General features: G+C 37.1%; 1 protein-coding gene across 6 annotated transcripts in view; it reads left to right on the top strand.

Annotated features, from left to right (window-relative positions):
- The window catches only part of lmo7a (LIM domain 7a), a 46,236-nt gene extending 28,960 nt beyond the window's left edge, over nt 1-17,276 (top strand). For 2 of the 6 annotated variants that reach the window (XM_016460905.1, XM_016460906.1), the window contains 20 exons: nt 1,051-1,177; nt 1,600-1,739; nt 2,039-2,660; nt 3,579-3,809; nt 4,129-4,243; nt 4,967-5,128; nt 6,131-6,306; nt 6,408-6,471; nt 6,851-6,901; nt 8,354-8,379; nt 8,602-8,706; nt 9,165-9,257; nt 9,584-10,176; nt 11,799-11,861; nt 12,014-12,069; nt 13,201-13,390; nt 13,512-13,763; nt 14,596-14,704; nt 16,376-16,478; nt 16,573-17,276. In XM_016460905.1, coding sequence (XP_016316391.1) covers nt 1,051-1,177; nt 1,600-1,739; nt 2,039-2,660; nt 3,579-3,809; nt 4,129-4,243; nt 4,967-5,128; nt 6,131-6,306; nt 6,408-6,471; nt 6,851-6,901; nt 8,354-8,379; nt 8,602-8,706; nt 9,165-9,257; nt 9,584-10,176; nt 11,799-11,861; nt 12,014-12,069; nt 13,201-13,390; nt 13,512-13,763; nt 14,596-14,704; nt 16,376-16,478; nt 16,573-16,595 — 3,301 coding nt within the window. In that variant the 3' untranslated portion in view covers nt 16,596-17,276. Of the gene's footprint in view, nt 1-1,050; nt 1,178-1,599; nt 1,740-2,038; nt 2,661-3,578; nt 3,810-4,128; nt 4,244-4,966; nt 5,129-6,130; nt 6,307-6,407; nt 6,472-6,850; nt 6,902-8,353; nt 8,380-8,601; nt 8,707-9,164; nt 9,258-9,583; nt 10,177-11,798; nt 11,862-12,013; nt 12,070-12,258; nt 12,489-13,200; nt 13,391-13,511; nt 13,764-14,595; nt 14,705-16,375; nt 16,479-16,572 lie in introns of those variants that run through there. The other 4 variants (XM_016460900.1, XM_016460901.1, XM_016460902.1 and 1 more) reach the window with 4 other exon arrangements.
- Nucleotides 17,277-17,525: the final 249 nt, after the last annotated feature.

The following is a 17,525-nucleotide window of genomic DNA, read 5'->3' as shown; positions in this document are numbered from 1 at the left end:
CAAAGCGATTATCGGCCGATAGTGATCGGTAGCCGATCAATCGGAGCACTAATAGAAGTAAGAAATTAATACTTTTATTCAGCAAGGTTGCATTAAATTGATCAAAAGTGACAGAAAAGACATTTAAAATGTCTTCATTGTGAAAATTCAGCTTTGTCATCAGAGGAATAAATTACATTTGAAATATATTAACATTGAGTCAGTTATTTTAAATTGCATCAAATTTTACACTTTTGCTCTTTTTATTGTATTTTGATCAAATAAATGCAGACTTGGTGAGCATACAACACTTTATTGGTCAGTCAATAAAAACTGTCAATCATCACACCAATATATGACTATGTTGTTGTTGTGGTTCTCTTTGGTTCCCTAGACTGCTCCAGAAAAGCTCTGGTAGTGAAGGGTGAGTTGTGGCCTTGTGCAGTCACAGCTCATTTTTGTGTGTGTGTGTGTGTGTGTGGTGTGTGTGTGTGTGTGTGTGTGTGTGTGTGTGGTCACGGATGCTGCGTAGGCCTTTGTTTCCTCTGCTCTCCCCTACATTAAGCACTGACACTCAAATGCTTTGATCCCAATGGGCTGCTGCCTACAAAATTTTCAGCAGTGTAGACTACAGACACACACTGCTGGCTAATTTAATTCAAATCTGTGTAAATAATATTGTTCTGGAAATATCCAAAAGCACAGGTGTTTCTGTAATGCAGAAGTATTGTGCTCTCACAGGTAAGACACGAGTGAAAGTGATTGAATGGGTCACTCATGGAATACTAGCCCATTGAGTTGCCACATAACATTTGTGACAACTCATTAGTTGTTTATTAAGACAACTAATTGTGGCTTGAAGAATATTTGGAATGTGCCTGCTGTTTTACTAACCCTTCAGTATTTTATCTTGTAAATTTCTGTTATGCATAATTGCTTGATGAGAGCATGTAAAACTTTTACTCGTATCAAAAAGCTGAATGGCTACAATCCACTAAATCGTTTTTCCATCCTAATGCATGGCTTTTTTTTCCTGACTGCTAATGTTTTTGGAAAAACCTCTGTTTTCAGGAGCAAATCAGTGAGTGACATCACCGACAGTGAGATGAACCTCAGCAACTTGTCAATGGAGTTGCGAGTTGAAGAGATGCAGAAGATGCGTGCTCGGTTGAAGGATAATGAGGATAAGTGGCAAGATGTGAGTATTGGATCACAAGGTTTTGCTGCTGTTCATGTTTATAGCTGCAGCTGTTTGGCCTGTGGTTCAATGAAAGTTGAGACTTTAAGATTTCCTCACCTCAACTTCAAGCCACACAATCACATCAATAATAAGTAGTCTGTAACTGTTCAGTGGTACTTTGTAGTGTGGACGTGGTTGGACTGAGCTTCAGTACAGCATTTAGGTCATATACGCGCCCCTAATTCACACGGGAAAAGGAATCGGGTGGAGCCAAACAGGCAAAATAGGACACAGGCAAAATCTAGTCCTCCCTCACTTCTCAATCTGTCCTCGTGTCTCTCTACCCTTCCCCTGAACTATCCCTCCTACCGTTACTGCTTATGAATAAGAACCTGTGCTCCAGTTATGGAGGCTGAGCGTCTTTCTCCTCGTCCCTGCAGGATCTTACAAGGTGGAAGAATAAGCGCAGGAGTGTGAATTCTGACATTGTGAAGAAGAAAGAGGAGAGAGAGCAGACTGATCAGATCTCTTCAGGCGGCATCAGGAAATCAAAGACCTTCAAGGAAATGCAGGATGAGAGGTGAACATACATTACATACATTAAATCAAGTAGTTGTGTGAAGCTTAAACAGTACAAAACTGTATATTTAATTTTTAATTAATAATATTTCATGAATTGAATTTAATTCTTCATTTAATATTTTATTTTATTTTATTATTGATGAAATGTTGCATTCTATGTTTTTGTCATTGTGTGGTCTGCTGTTAGTGCGGAGAGTGTAGTCTGTTCTACTTTCTCTGATCTGTAGTCTGCTCAGTGTAAAAGTGTAATCTAATCGCGGTTCTTGTCCTGCCTCTCTCACTCCTGCCCCTATTCAGAGAGAGCCGACAGCAAAGCAACTACAGGGACAGCTTTAACTCAATCTCTGATGATGTCTTCGAAGGACCTGTACCCCGAAACAGAACTCTGCCAGCACGTAGCTACACCATTGATACTCCTTACACCCCCAAGGACAAACCTTCAGTACCCTCCATACCATATCTGAGAGAAAAGGAACCTGTCGCTGGCACTCTGGCATCAGATCAGACAGATTTTCATACCAGACGTAATCGCTTCAGCCCAGATATCCCACTGAAAATTAATAACAACATTGAGGAGAGCCATACAACGACCCGAAGCCTTCTGGATGATCCAGTTCCTGCGTTGTCCAGCAGCAACTCCAGCCTGATCAAGCACACCAGCGTCAGTAAAACCAGCAGCGTTCTCAACAGCTCGGAGTTGATTAGCAACACTAAGCCAGTCAAGAACTCCAGCGGCCCCATTAGCTCTTTGTATAAACCCAATTCAATGGATACAAAGCAGTCTGGGCTGGATCAAGTTTCTGCCTCCCTCCCCAGGAGCTACCAGAGATCGGATAGCGCAAGACTCACCTCTGTAGTCACGCCCAGGCCATTCGGCACACAGTCCAACCGAATAGCCTCCCTTCCCAGAGTGTTCACGGTGAGTGGGCCTGCTTGGCCTTAAACATCCTGACCTGTTTGATTGGCTTGTTTTTTTGTTGTTGTTGTCTTTAGTGAATAAACTTCTGTGAGAACATTGTACTCCTCACCGTAGTGTGTGATCAATTTACAGTGAAATACTGATGTAATTACAGCTCATATGAATTATAAAGCATCTAACTGAGGTACGCACCTAGAGTAAAACCATAAAGTGAAGGTCAGATTTTTTTGAGAAAGCATAACATCTCATTATGGAGTGCAACAATCTGGTTCTGGAAGTAAACATTAATTCATTTTCTCCATAGATTTTTAACGATAACTTTTAAAAACACACCAACTGTGCGTAACAAGGTTGTTATTTAATGGTATATGTTTTTGTTGCTGGCTAGCGTTATTATAAGTTTTTAAATAACTGTGTTTAACAGCAGAATTCCTGGTGACAAACTACATTACCCATTTATCTGAAAAAAATAAATAAAAATCAGGGAATCAAAACAAGCAAATCACACCAAAAGCACTCTTTAGTGTCCACTCGTTCCCATAAAGCACTGAGAATGACGTAATCGGGTCAATTTCTGAATTCTGTCAAACTACTAAAGCTGTTTAAGTTGCATTTTTGTACCTTTTTTTGCCTATGTCTGATTTTCAAAAGCTTTTTTGCTTCAAATCAAAGTGTTTTGATTCATGTCATATAATAAATGAATGAGGCAAAATCACATCAGGGCCTCTAAAAAAGTGGATTGGCACTGTAGCACTCTATTCCTCTGTTTGAGATATTTAAACCAAACTAGTCTCATGTTTAAATTGATGAGTCGTGATCTATTCTACATGATTAACAATAACAGCAAGGAATGCATACACCTCATATAGAGTTCAGATTGTTAGCGAAAATACTTATATGGTATTAAAAACCTTTTAGGTGGACAACTCTCTTAAGCGCACAAATGGAGAGACAGACAGCCTCAAGAAATCTACAATTTCCAACCGATATGCTCAGTATGTGAAAGAGGATGAAGATATTTCCCAGGAAAGTCCTGTACAAAGCAGTGACGAAGAGGAGGAAGAGGAGAAAACCCCATCTCCTGTCCCTCCGGTCAACAGACTGTCCCCCCTGCCCAAATCTCCATCCCCGCTCATCCCTTCTAATGAGGTACTGCAAGACTCTCAACTCAAAAATCTCACCTACACACTTGCAACTACATTCAGTTTTCTAAAGCTAAAGTAAATTCCATTTGCACAGATACACAAGCACTTTATATTCCTTAAATCTTGACTTAATCCAGATCATTTAAGCATTTTAAAGCTGTAAATGTGGTCACACTCCTCAAGAAAATTTTATTGTGAATTTCAATAGCACACTCCAGAAACCATTTTATAATTTATGGTCATATTGAAGAAGATGCATTTAACATAGTAAACCACAAATCACTTTATTTTCTGTGTAGAACTGACCTGTCTATGTCTTCCAGGTGGACTACAGTGAGATGAGGATCAGCCTGAACCAGAAACCCAACAGCAGCCAGGACTTTGGCTTTCAGAGCAACTGGGACTCCACGGGGGTCCGTGTCAAATCTGTAGTTCCAGGTAAAAGAAACGTATAAAATCCTAAGAAAAAAAGGTGGTCAGTAATGATCCCATGTGCTGCACAGTGAATTAACGAAGCATAAAGTACAGGCTCTACCTGCAGCTTCAGAGAGCATCTGCTGCTGTAAAAACACGTGTGCTGCTACAGTAGCCTATATAGGGCAGATTTTTTTTCTAGGTTGGTTCTAATGAGCCTTTAGTTTACATGACTGAATCAGAAAAAAAATACTTTTCAAGTGTCTGTACTTTATCAGTGTTTTTCTTTAGACAACTTTACTTCACAACATTCCAAAGCATAATATTGCACTACGTTTCATATTAAATATCATTTAATACTTAATTAAATTAGAAATCTATTACTTTCTTACTTTTACTCACGTAAAAGTAATTCAAAGATTTACTTGAGTACAAGAAATTGCATTTATAATGTTCTTTTAAGTATTAAAGGTAAAACAAACAACAACTTTTATTTATGAAATGTAGTGCAGTAAAAAGTATGACATTATGCTTTGGAATGTAGTGAAGTAACATCTCTGATAAACTACAGATACTTTTTTAATTTACTTGAGTAAAGTAAAAATACTTCACTACTGTCCGCCTCTGCTCTGATGTGTTGTTATCTAAATCACAGTTAGAGGTTAATTTGGCATTTGACACTGTTATTACATTTAGTAAAAACAAAAATTGTATGCTTGATTATGTGTGTGGGACATGTGTGAGAAGGCAGCCCAGCGGGGCTCGGTCAAGTGAAGGTTGGAGATGAGATCCTTACAGTGAACGGCCACATGGTGGCAGACCTGAGCTATACTGAGTGGAAGAACAGTATGGAGGAGGCCTTGCAGCAGGGTAGTCTGTTTATGGACATCCGCAGACATGGCAAGAATAGTAAGTCTACACCATCTTTTGAATGCAGCACTCTCAGACTTCACCTGAGTAAATGACCACAAGAGACCTGGAAAAAGCTTCCGAAGTTAACCAAAAGCAGCAGAAATAACATTATCAGACACTTTTGTACACATAGCACACTAAGTTCCTCTGTTCTGGGTTGACCCTGTAGTTAAAGATAGAATATACAGTAGTAGTAAAGTGCACATAGTGTATCAACTTATGTTTGTCAGTTGTGTGTTTGGTTGCTGGTTTTCTTTGTTCACTTTTTTCTTTTAAAGGAAAAGTTCACTCAAAAAATAAAAATTAAATACTGTCATTATTATATATTTTATACATTATTATATATTATGTCACATATATTTCCACCGCTATGCTGCTGTTTTTTTTTCTGTGAAGCACAGAAAAAATGCTTACATTATATTTTACACTGATATAGTGGACTGTCAAGCTCCACAAAGGGCAAAAACATATCACCTATGTGCACAAAATTCAGATTTTATTTTATTTTATTTCATGTCATTTTTTTTTTATTATTTGTGGAGCACATCTTTTATTTATGTGTTCCACTGAACGAAATAACACCTTTTAACTGTAATAGTTTTTGGCCCAAACATTTTGGGTTATCTATTCCTTTATTGTCTACTTTTCCCTGGCCTGGTGTCTGCAGTATATGTGATATGCCTTTATTTCTTCCTAAACTGTGTGCATTATTTCTCATTATCTTGGTTTCTAACGTTTGTGGTTCTTGATAACATCAGAGGTTCATATTTTCAGTGTTTACTAGCAGGCTTATGGTTTGTGACTGAAGCCAGATCAGAGGGCATCTGTAAGCTTGTTTGTAAACCTGTTGTATGTGGAGCTCATTCTGACTGCATGGCAGGGGAAGGTGGTCTGTCTTTCATCCCCACTATTTAGAATATAGTATTATGTCTGTAGTCGTACATCTGTTTTCATTCTGTGTTTTTGAAATAAATGATTTTGTTGACATGCCACAATCAGACTGGGGCAGAGACCTACCTTCCCTTCCATTTAAAAGCCATAAGACCATCAATCTGACCAGTCTGGATCCTCTAGGTCCCTCTGAGCCATACCTCAGCACCAACCTGGATTTCACATCCCAACAAACCAAGGATATGGTCGTGAAAACTGTGAATGTCAGCTCACAGTCTGGCAATGTACGCGGACTATTATTAATCACTTATATATGATACTTAATTTCGATTTATTTTAATGCTTCTTTATTATACTAAACAGATGACCTCTTATTTTTTCACAGAATTATGGTACGAATGGGATAAATGGTGGTTTCCGTGAGGATTCAAAGACTTCGAATAATAAAGGTATATTACTTTTTTCAGCTAATTGCTTGGAAACATTCTGTGAAGCTTTTTTCTGTAGTTTGTTTCTGTGCCTGTTTTATTAAATGCATGTTGTGCAGAAAAGTTGTGAAAAAAATGAATCTTGTTCAGAGATTGTTTCATAGCTTGACAAGAATGCTTGTTTTTGATTAACTTAAACTAGCCAAAAGTAAAAAGTAGAATAAAGATAGCCAAGCACTGTGCACATACAATGTTTATATAAAAAAGGTTTTCTAACTACATTTCTACAAGAAAGCAGTGTGAATTAAGAATTAATTGCTAAATCTAGTTCCCCAGGGCACCTGGAACTTTTTCCTTTGTACAGATTCAACTTCTTCTAACATTTTTATCTCCCATGTAGAATCCATTACTTTGAAAAACTTAAAAAGGAGATCAGAGTTTTTTGAACAAGGTAACAGAACAGCATCAGTCAAGTGCTGGTGCGTTCAGGCTTTGTGTTTCGGGGGCTTTGGGTAAACTGCTAAGTCTTCATCCTGCCATCCTCCTCCTCCTCTCTCTAGCAGAAGCCCTTCATAACCTCTGTGCTCTTCCCTCTGCAGGGCTCACAGTCAGTTCTCTGGTCTACCTCTGTGGTAAAGGGGGGTTGAGTGTGCAGTGTCCACTTCCATTTCGAGCTCTGACATGCTGTCTACAGGAGTCTGAGTACTTTAAAAAGTAGAGGAAAATTCATGAGTAAATAGTGCAAAATAGTGCAATAGTTCAATTCTGTCATTATTTACTCACCATCATATTCTTCCAAAGCCACCTATGACAAAAGGAGAACATTTGAAGACTGATTTCAATCAGTCGATTATTACACTGATTTTTCAGTGTAATTACAATCAATGTAACCTGAAGCTCTCAGGCTTCAAAACTGACACAAAAAGCACCATAAAATATCATAAAAATGGCCCACACAACTAAATTTCAAGCCTTCTGAAGTTTAGTTTCCTGTAGTGAGTACTATAACACTATATAAATAATACTGGTTCTGTTTGAAATGACATAAGAATGAGTAAATTATGAAACAAATTCAAATTTGTTATATTGCCAATGATTGTTGTTGCTTACATCGCCTCAGATCATGAAACCTTATTGAAAAATGATGACCTTTGGTTGCTTTTTCACTATCAGTGCAAACAAACCTTAAAAGTGTTTTTTTTTTTCTATTTTCTTTTATGTTGCCATGCTCTTGAAGACCTCTTAAAGACAGCATGTCAGGAACCATGCCAACATACAAAGCACTCTAAATAAAAAATAGGAAACTGCATCAGAGGGATAGACAGTCCATATCTTACTAATACCTGCCACATTGATATAATATCAGAGAATTTCCCCATAGGCATAAATGAAAGAATTCAGGATGAGACAGATATGAATATGAGGCTGTACTACCTTCTCACACTCAAGTCAGCCTTGCTGTATATCCCTGATTATCAGAGCAGCTCAGGCAAAGAAATCAGTAATCAGTGTGGAGTGTGTTGGTATTGTGTTGTGAATGTGAATAGTGCATGCTGTGCTGGACATGTATGTGGGGTTTGGTTTTACTAATAACCAGTGCTTCTGCATGTGACATTGCATTTAAAGACTGGCCAAATGTGTTTATGCATTATTCATTTGGTTTGGTTATTGAAGACTTTGCATGTGTTTGTTTATTCAAGCCATTGAATGTGGTTCTAATTTAACATGTATTTATGGAGCTGTTGGGTTATGGGTTTCTTATTTGAACAGATATTATTCTATGAGATATTTGGGATGGAATGCTGTTCATGTGTTCCCTTCATGCTATCAAGAAGGGTTTCATTCAAAATATAGGCTACAATGTATTTATTCAGAAGAATCTAATTGTAGCTGGTTTTTACAGGTGGATCGGACACAGCAATATCAAATGTAAGTTGTTTCATATGTTTTCTTTTAATCAAACCACTGTTGTTGACATGCATATGATCTGATTAAGTGAATTATATAGTTTAATCCATGTTTTGGGGCCTGGTTCTTTTTGGATCTTTGACAAGACAATGTGATCATGCAAGGTCTTGGAAAGGATCTGTGTGGTATTTTATTTGGCCAGTGGTTGGCTCCAATAATTAAAAGCGTTTTCTGTGTCTGTAGCTGACCGTTCCCTCTATCACTACATCCACTACCCGGTCCTGGGACCCTGAAGAAGAGCGCAAACGACAGGAGAAATGGCAGAAAGAGCAGGAGCGTTTGCTGCAGGTAAATATTATAGTATCTGTGCTCATGCATTTGTTATGAATTAAACATAATTATGTTGGGTAAAATAGATTTATAGAGTAAAGTTTATTTTTTTCGTGAGATTGTAGAAATTAGTTAAACTAGGATACATTTTGTTCTACTAATTGGCATACAAACTCAAGTTTGTTGTTGTGTTTCTTGAATACAAAACTAGACATGCATCATGTAGACCTTTTAATTTTGAAAAAAAACAATATTATTCTCTGTTTGTGTGTATGTTTATTGCATATTCAGAATATTTGTATTATGATTGCGAAGATTGGTGGCAAACTAATTCATTGTTTGTTGATAAATGCCAAAAGCACAGTGTAATTATGCATTTTGAAATTTTGAAGCATTGTTTAGCTACAATCAATGGTCTTTTCTTTTTGTTTTCATTCCCTCTCTCTCCTGTTTTCCCCTTGCTTGACTTGCTGAAGGAGAAGTACAAAAAGGACCAAGAAAAACTCGAAGATGAGTGGAGAAAGGCACAGCATGAGCTTGAGAAGGAGAACTTCAAAAAACATGAGGAGGTATATTTAATATTTTATTTATTTATCATAACCATTGCAAGTCAGTGTTTTACAGATGCCTCAGCAATAATTTGATCATATCCACGAGAGATTTTATATTCAAATAAACAAACAAACAAATGAATAAATAAGAGAATTCAGAAAAATAACCGATTTAACACAATTTACCCTTTTCAAAAGTTCATATAAGCCATTTTTTATGACGATTTTGCAGCAAACTATTATTTTATATGGTATACATCTGGCAGTTACTGCAAGGGGTATGTAAACCCTATCACACTGTCACTGTCAAACACCAAAAAAATCCTTTGCTTGCTGTTGAACAGGAGATGCAGCGTTTAGAGGAAGAGAGGAGAAAAAGGGAGGAACAAGAGCACCTTGAGGAAGAGAAGAAGAAGAGAGAAGAAGAACAGAGGAAAAGAAGAGAAGAGGAGTGGCTGCGTTTAGAGGAAGAGAGGAGAAAACAAGAAGAACAAGAGCGCCTTGAGGAAGAGAAGAAGAAGAGAGAAGAAGAACAGAGGAAGAGAAGAGAAGAGGAGTGGCTGCGTTTAGAGGAAGAGAGGAGAAAACAAGAAGAACAAGAGCGCCTTGAGGAAGAGAAGAAGAAGAGAGAAGAAGAACAGAGGAAGAGAAGAGAAGAGGAGTGGCTGCGTTTAGAGGAAGAGAGGAGAAAACGAGAAGAACAAGAGCGCCTTGAGGAAGAGAAGAAGAAGAAGAGAGAAGAAGAGGAGAGGAAAAAAAGAGAACAGGATAGGCTGCGTTTAGAGGAAGAGAGGAGGAAGAGGGAGGAGCAAGAGTACCTTGAAGAACTGAGGAGGAATAGAGAAGAGGAAGAGCGCCTCCTTCAGGAAAAAGAGAGGAATCGAAGAGAGGAGGAGAGGAGGCGACTGGAAGAGCAGAAGAGATATCAGGAGCAAGAGTGAGTTTTGTCATTTCAGCAGTCTTTTCTCTCACTTTAATTTATGTCCCATCTCTCATTATCTGTGTTATACTGATATGAATGTTTAATTTTCTCAAGCATGCATTTCAGTTTTGTTTACTTCCAGAACAATAACATGAAGGAATGGCACTGAATATCATGCTTGACAAATGCTGCAAGTAACCTGACTAAACTAACATTGTCTGTGTTAGGGCTGGGCGGCATGACACTATAAATTTGCAATACCTTCTATGCGTCGGCTGATATGTATGTATCAGTGAGCAGGGCTGCTTTGCATTGTTAAATGAATGGAAACAAAGATGATGTTATGCTAAAGAAAATGAATTTGCAGTAATTTTAGCTGAAGTACAGTCACGGGTGTATGTATATCGTCTGTTTTACAGCGCCTTCAAATGCGGCTCATTCAATCAGAATTTAGAGTTGATGATATGGCCAAATAAGATAAAATACCTTTCTTTTATAGAATATTTAATTCAGTGACGTACCAAAAAGCAATACCACATGGTTATTTAATAGTATCATCGAAAAGTGCAGTTAGTAATAATTTTGAATGTATTTTTAAAGAGAAGTCTCTTTAGCTCTCCAAGGCTGCATTTATTTGTTGAAAAAATACAATAAAAAATCAATTTTGTGAAATATTCTAACAATTTAAAATAACAGTTTTCTAATGCTAATATATTTTAAAATGTAATTTATTCCTGTCCAGTCATTTTTAAATATAATTTTTTGTAATATTATATTAGTGTATCAGTGTAGAATTTGTTTAGTAATTTATTATAGTAACGTGTCATTAATTGTTAGTGTAAAATACATTTTTCATCATTTTTTACAGCAAAAAATAAATATTGTGCTTCAGTAATTTTGCGTTAATTGCGTTAAATTATTTTAACGCGTTAAGGATTGTAAAATTAATTGCATGCGTTAACGCGTTAACGTTGACAGCTCTAATATATACAGTATATATATAGTATTTAATGTATTATATAAAATATATACAATTTTTTGTTTGTTTTTTCAAGGAAGTCTCTTATGCTGATGAAGGCTACATATATTTGATAAAAAATACAGTAAAAACAGTGTTATTGTTTCTAATGCTAATATATTTTAAAATGTAATTTATTCCTGTCCAGTCTAAGTTCAGTCTTCAGTGTCACATGATTCTTCAGAAATCATTCAAATATACTGATTTGGTGCTCAAGATACATTTTATATTATTATCAACGTTGAACACATTTTTTCAGGATTCTCTGATGAATAGAAAGTTCAAAAGAACAACATTTTTAAATATGATTTTTTGTAATATTATATTAGTGTATCAGTGTAGAATTTGTTTAGTAATTTATTATAGTAACGTGTCATTAATTGTTAGTGTAAAATACATTTTTCATCATTTTTTACAGCAAAAAATAAATATATGTTGATACATGCCGATACTGCGATACAAAATACTTGTGCCATGATTTAAGATTCTGGTCATACTTCCCAGCTCTAGTCTGTTTTTTTACTCATGCATTATTAACCAGACTAATTTGTCTTCTATTAATGTTGTTCAATCATGCCTATATGAACATCTGCTTGTCTGTGCTGATTCTGCTGTTTGGCCACAGTAAGGTGGACTCCTTTGGCTATACCAATGTTTACCCTCAATTATCCTACTCACACAGGTAATAGGACTCTGCTGTTTGCACTCCCATTTGTATTTAATAAAGTTATGCTTTCAGGCTATGCATCCATATAGGATTTATACATTGATAAGATCTTTCATCTGTATGTTTATCAGACGGCGTAATCTTTTGTCTTCCAATCTGGTTTGCAGATCTATTTCCAAATCAACTCCAGAACTTGATGAGGTTGCAAAACCAGATATTAAAGGTCAGTGCAGCTTTTATATTTTCTCTAAACCTTTATGTGTATCTATTGTTCTTTTTGACCAATAAGGAGCTGCTGAGACAGCACTATATAAAGGATCGTGTCAGAATCCTCAAGAGCGTGTTGTCAGTGGGCCACACATTGTAAGGGCTGGAGTAAGATGGTTGCTGTAGAGTCTGCGGCTCTCTGCAGGTGTGTACGGCAGACACAGGGGTTTGGCAGGATGGCTGCTGGAAGAGGAACTGAGGCGAAAGAAAAGCACTCAGATCCAGAGAGAGCAGGCAGCGAGTGAGCTAGAGCTTGAGAGGAGGAGCATCCTCAATGCCATGAAATACAGAGATCCAGAGAGAGGTGTGCGCGGCTCAACCCACGCCAATCAATCAGACCAACCAATCAGCTCGGCCTGATTTATGCAAATTTGACAGATGCAATGTCAGCAAAATCAGTTGAAATCGAGCCTGTGTCCACGTGATCAGTGTGCATTTGATTTAAAAACTGTAATATAAAAACAGTGGGGTCCAAAATCTGAGACCACTAGTGAAAATGCTTCTATTTCTAATTTTTTAAGTTAATATTTTTTCTTACAATAATCTAATATGCATTACACTACCGTTAAAAAGTTTGTCAATTTTTTTTTTTAAGTAATTAATTATTTTATGCAGCAAGGATGAAATTGATCTAGAGTGACAATAAAGACGTTTACATTGTTACAGAAATATTCTGTAATGCTGTTCTTTTGAACTTTTTGTTCATCAAAGAATCCTGTAAAAAAGTTTCTTGGGTTCCACAAAAATATTAAGCAGGACAGTTGTTTTCAACATTGATAATAATTATGAAAAATGTTTGTTTATTTATTTATTTATTTTGAGCACCAAATTACCATATTAGAGTGATTTTTGAAGCATTATGTTCAAGAACATCTGACCGCTTGTGCTTGTTTATTTCCAGGTTTACATCATATTTTGAATCCCACATATCCACTGTGGTCTCAAACATTCAGGCCCCACTATATATAATCGGATGAAGAATATCTGAAATCAATTGCTTTTGATCTTGATGTCTACCAAGTCTATTTACTACTTGTCACTTTGTTATTAATGGTGATTTGTGTGTTTCTGTTGTTGGCTCGAGCAGCGAGCGGTGGTCTGGGTGAGTTCAGTAGAGACTATAAGAAAGAGCCCCAGTCTCAGGCTGAGGTGGAGAGGCAGCAGATCCTTCATGAAATGAGAAAGAAGACTTCCTTGAACACAGACAACAGCTGGATTCGCCAGCAGAGCGCTGCCAATGTTACCGCCAAAGAACCGATTGATCTGCCCGTCAGGAGGTCAGTACTGGACAGCAGTATTTTTCTTTGTAACAAAATTATCAAATGAAATAAGCAAAGAGGAAAATGCAATTGATGTGAGCTTCAAGCATAAAGACTGACAAGCTCACTTTGCTTGCAGAGGCGAGTCTCTTGACAATCTCGATATGCCTCGTTCCTCTTGGAGATCATCATGGAGCACATCTAACAGCACCTCGTCCATACCAGACTACAGCCGGCCTCATTCGTCCCTCTCTGGCTCCTCGTCGTACCAGAGTGGACGTCCAGAGTCTGCAAATCTGCAGTCATCTCAGTCCATGAGCTCCCTCAGGCAGTCCTGGTCCCCATCCGCAGCTACACCAGAGCCAGAGCCTCGAGCTCCACCACGGAATAGGTATTCCTCACTAAAAAAAGTAAATTGTCATTGTAATCTAAAACAGTGGTTCTCAACTGGTAGGTTAATGACAGCAGAATAATAAAATGAGACTAATTCTGGATAGCAAAACAAAAGGCTTCAACTGCCACATTCCAATCGGAGACAACACGTCTTAATATGTTATGCAGTACTGCTTCTCATGTAAATTAATCTTGCTTTAAGGATATGGAGAAGTTTTACTGGAAAACAAGTAAACAAATGATTAATCAGATGTCAATTTTGGAGGGAATATATCCTTTGGCCTGGTGCTTGTTCTGCGTGATTGGCTAATAAATAAATACACTTAAGTTGCTGTCACATTTACCATTGTTTTGTGTATTTTCATGATCAAATTTAAATCATTTCAATAGGAATCTGTGCAATCTGGAATTTTGCTTGAGGGTGATAGTTTTTCAAACACAGATTTTGCATCAGATTCAAGTTGGTCACACAAATTGCATTGACCAACAGAAAGCTGCTTGTTTCAAAGTGACATATATGTGAGCTGTGCTACACTATTGTCAATGAAAAGTGGATCTATTTGCTTATATAATTTTACAGAAATTTTGCTGATGTGACTGCACCATAATACATTTTTGTTGACATTTTGTATGATAAACTATTTTGATACTCTCTTGGGCTTGTGAAACCAAACCATTTGAGAACCGCATATCTAAACCATACCACCCAACCATTCCCATGTGTCTCCCATATTCTTGTTGTCTTCAAAATGTGTTTTCACCCCACATGAGCCATGGGCTGTGTGCAAGTCTGTGTTGCTGGGCTTCAGATGATGTTTTCTGTAATCTAGGTCAGTGAGTGGCAGGAAAATATGTTCGTTCTGTAATACACCACTGGGCAAAGGAGCAGCCATGATCATCGAGTCCCAGGGGCTCTGTTATCATTTGAGTTGTTTCAAGGTGAGCGTTCAGCTACTCGGAGGTCAGGTCCAGCCTGGCTTCATCAGTGACTAACCTGACTAATGTGCTCTGTCTGCTTTTATGATTATTCTATTCAGTTGTTCTGTGCATGTATAAACTCGATCAAAATGTCAACCCAGAGAATCAAAATGCCAATTCTAGCTGCTTCATGGATAACGGCACTGACAGCACTGCCCTGTGACTTATCTTTCTTTCCTAAAAGACTGTCATTTATTTCTCTCAAATGCGCATAAACCATCAAGAACAAACCATATGCATTCTAAAGGCTGAACTACAAAAATCTGTTTCTGCCAAAACTGAAATATTTGTGATTTTGCTTCTATAACATTGTTGTACTATGAGGATTTTGATTGCATCTGTGCCAAAAATCCCATCGCATGTCCCAGAAACATGTCTTATTCACCAACCACACATAGTCTAATTTTACTAGTTAAATGTTGGTTTAGCACTGCGCCATTTTTAGCATAAACATACGTCATGTATATGCAAATTAGAATAGAATTATAGAGTGCACCTTATTCATTAGGTGCCTGGTGCAGTAAACATTGCGCTATTAAAGAGTTGTAATTAAGACATGCCTGTGTACATTTTGCAAGTATAATTCATCAAATGTGACCCTGGACCACAAAACCAGTCATAAGGATACATTTTTTTAAACTGAAAGAAAGATTTATACATGATCTGAAAGTCGAATAAATAAGCTTTCCATTGATGTATAGTTTGTTAGGATAGGACAATATTTGGCCAAGATACAACTATTTGAAAATCTGGAATCTGCGGGTGCAAAAAAATCTAAATATTGAGAAAATCACATTAAAAGTTGTCCAAATTAAGTTCTTAGCAATGCATATTACTATTCAAAAATTACATTTTTAAATATTTACGGTAGGAAATTTACAAAATATCTTCATGGAACATGATCTTTACTAAAGATCCTAATGATTTTTGGCATAAAAGAGAAATCCATAATTTTGCTATTGCTACAAATATACCCATGCTACTTATGACTGATTTTGTGGTCCAGGGTCACAAATGATGATTAAGTAATCAAGCACACTTTATGTATTTTAACATGCAGTTTATGTGTCTGGATCACAGTGATGGAGTCCCAGTTAAGTACTCCAAATTGCAGTAATCTGCTGTATCTTCCATAGCTTAGCACTCAAAACTGGGAGTGTGCACAGTGCATAATGCGTTTAGCATATTTATAAAGTGAATCGAGTGCTAAAACAGCACAGACAAGTATTTGTAAATAAATGATGCTATCAGACAGTGGGCATAATTCATTCTTATTGAATTTCCTCCTGAATTTATTCCAATGCCTTTACCTTCAGAGCAGCTGTATGTTACTCATCTAGAGCTTAATCATTCCTCGCGCATCCTCGTCATTCTCCAAATGCCAATCATTTGTATTTCTGCTCATCCTCTCATTCACGTTGCATTGTCCTCCTGTTAATCTTGTTGCCGGGTTATTTCTGGTCCTTTTGGCTGGTGTTATTACTGCAATTTCATATCCTCTGATGCTGCTGCCATTGACCTCAAGCTAGGATTCTCTCTCTCTCACTCTTATATGGAGGTGAGTGTGCGGTACGGCATTACATGGAGGATTCTGTCTTTCTAACAATGTGTTCTTTCATCTTGTGTTTGCAGTGCTTTAAATGCAGGTCTGATTTGGGAGGCTCAGAAGCCGGAGCAGAAGTCAGAATACGAAACCAACAGCTCTATTGTAACTCCTGCTATATGCGACTCAAAAGTAGGCCACACATCTCTGCAGTATATGCGGCTCAGTTACATAGTTCACCAAGTGATTTCTGATGTTCTTTATGATGATTTTTCTCTCTTTTCAGCTGGGCAGCCCACAGCCATGTGATCTCGCAGTACTGCAGCAGATCGAGGAGGAACCAATCACAGACAAGGAACTGTAAACACTAGGATTGTGTTGGAGATTGATAAACATTGGGTGATTTAGCCATCTTTGATTATTTAATGAGCTTCTATTCTTCTTTTTCACTTATGAGAGGGTGAGATTCCTGAGGTTATGTTTATTTGAAAGTATTCGTAATTGTTTGTACAAAAGGGATGTGCATGTACCTTGAATATGAACTATGCATTTGAAAAGATAATTAATGCACTGTCTTATTCATCATCACTGATTGAATCTTCTGATGACTTCTGGCTGGTTAACTGATATCTGTATGTTCATTAAAGTGTTTATAGTAATTAATAGAAATATGCTATTTTATTGTCATTGCTTATTTAGGTTTCTCCTGCAGTCTTTTCTATATAAGGATTTGCTGAATAAAATATCCTGTGTGGTTCATCTGTGTGCCTTTTTGTGTTCTGATGGGAAAAGATGATTAAGGATAAATCCATTAAGACTTTATTTAAAAGTGGCATGGTTAGTAAGCAGCACTCATGATGAGTTATATACTCTTTCATTGGTAGCATCTATTTTATGCATCTGAGCAATTTCTCTGCAGGGGGAAAAGATGAATCTAGAACAAAAGCAGCGTACTCCGTAATAATTGTAAATAAAATTTCCAAACTATAATCTCTTTCCTGAGTGTGATTTACTTGACTAATTTCTCATTAATTGGATTTTATTTGTCTTTTTAAAACTAGTCTGAATCCACTGTTACTGTCTCCAAGTGACATTGGTTCGACGGCAACACTACAATAACAGTACATGAATTATCATGTACTAATACCTGAATTAATACTTGGGGGGGCACATTATTACTAACTCATTAATTACTTATTAAGTAACATGAATTCATGACTTGTTAATGTATCATGATGT

This window comes from Sinocyclocheilus anshuiensis, unplaced genomic scaffold (genome assembly GCF_001515605.1).
Source record: "Sinocyclocheilus anshuiensis isolate Anshui unplaced genomic scaffold, SAMN03320099.WGS_v1.1 scaffold136, whole genome shotgun sequence".
NCBI lineage: Eukaryota > Metazoa > Chordata > Actinopteri > Cypriniformes > Cyprinidae > Sinocyclocheilus > Sinocyclocheilus anshuiensis.
This window is presented reverse-complemented; position numbering and strand designations above follow the sequence as displayed.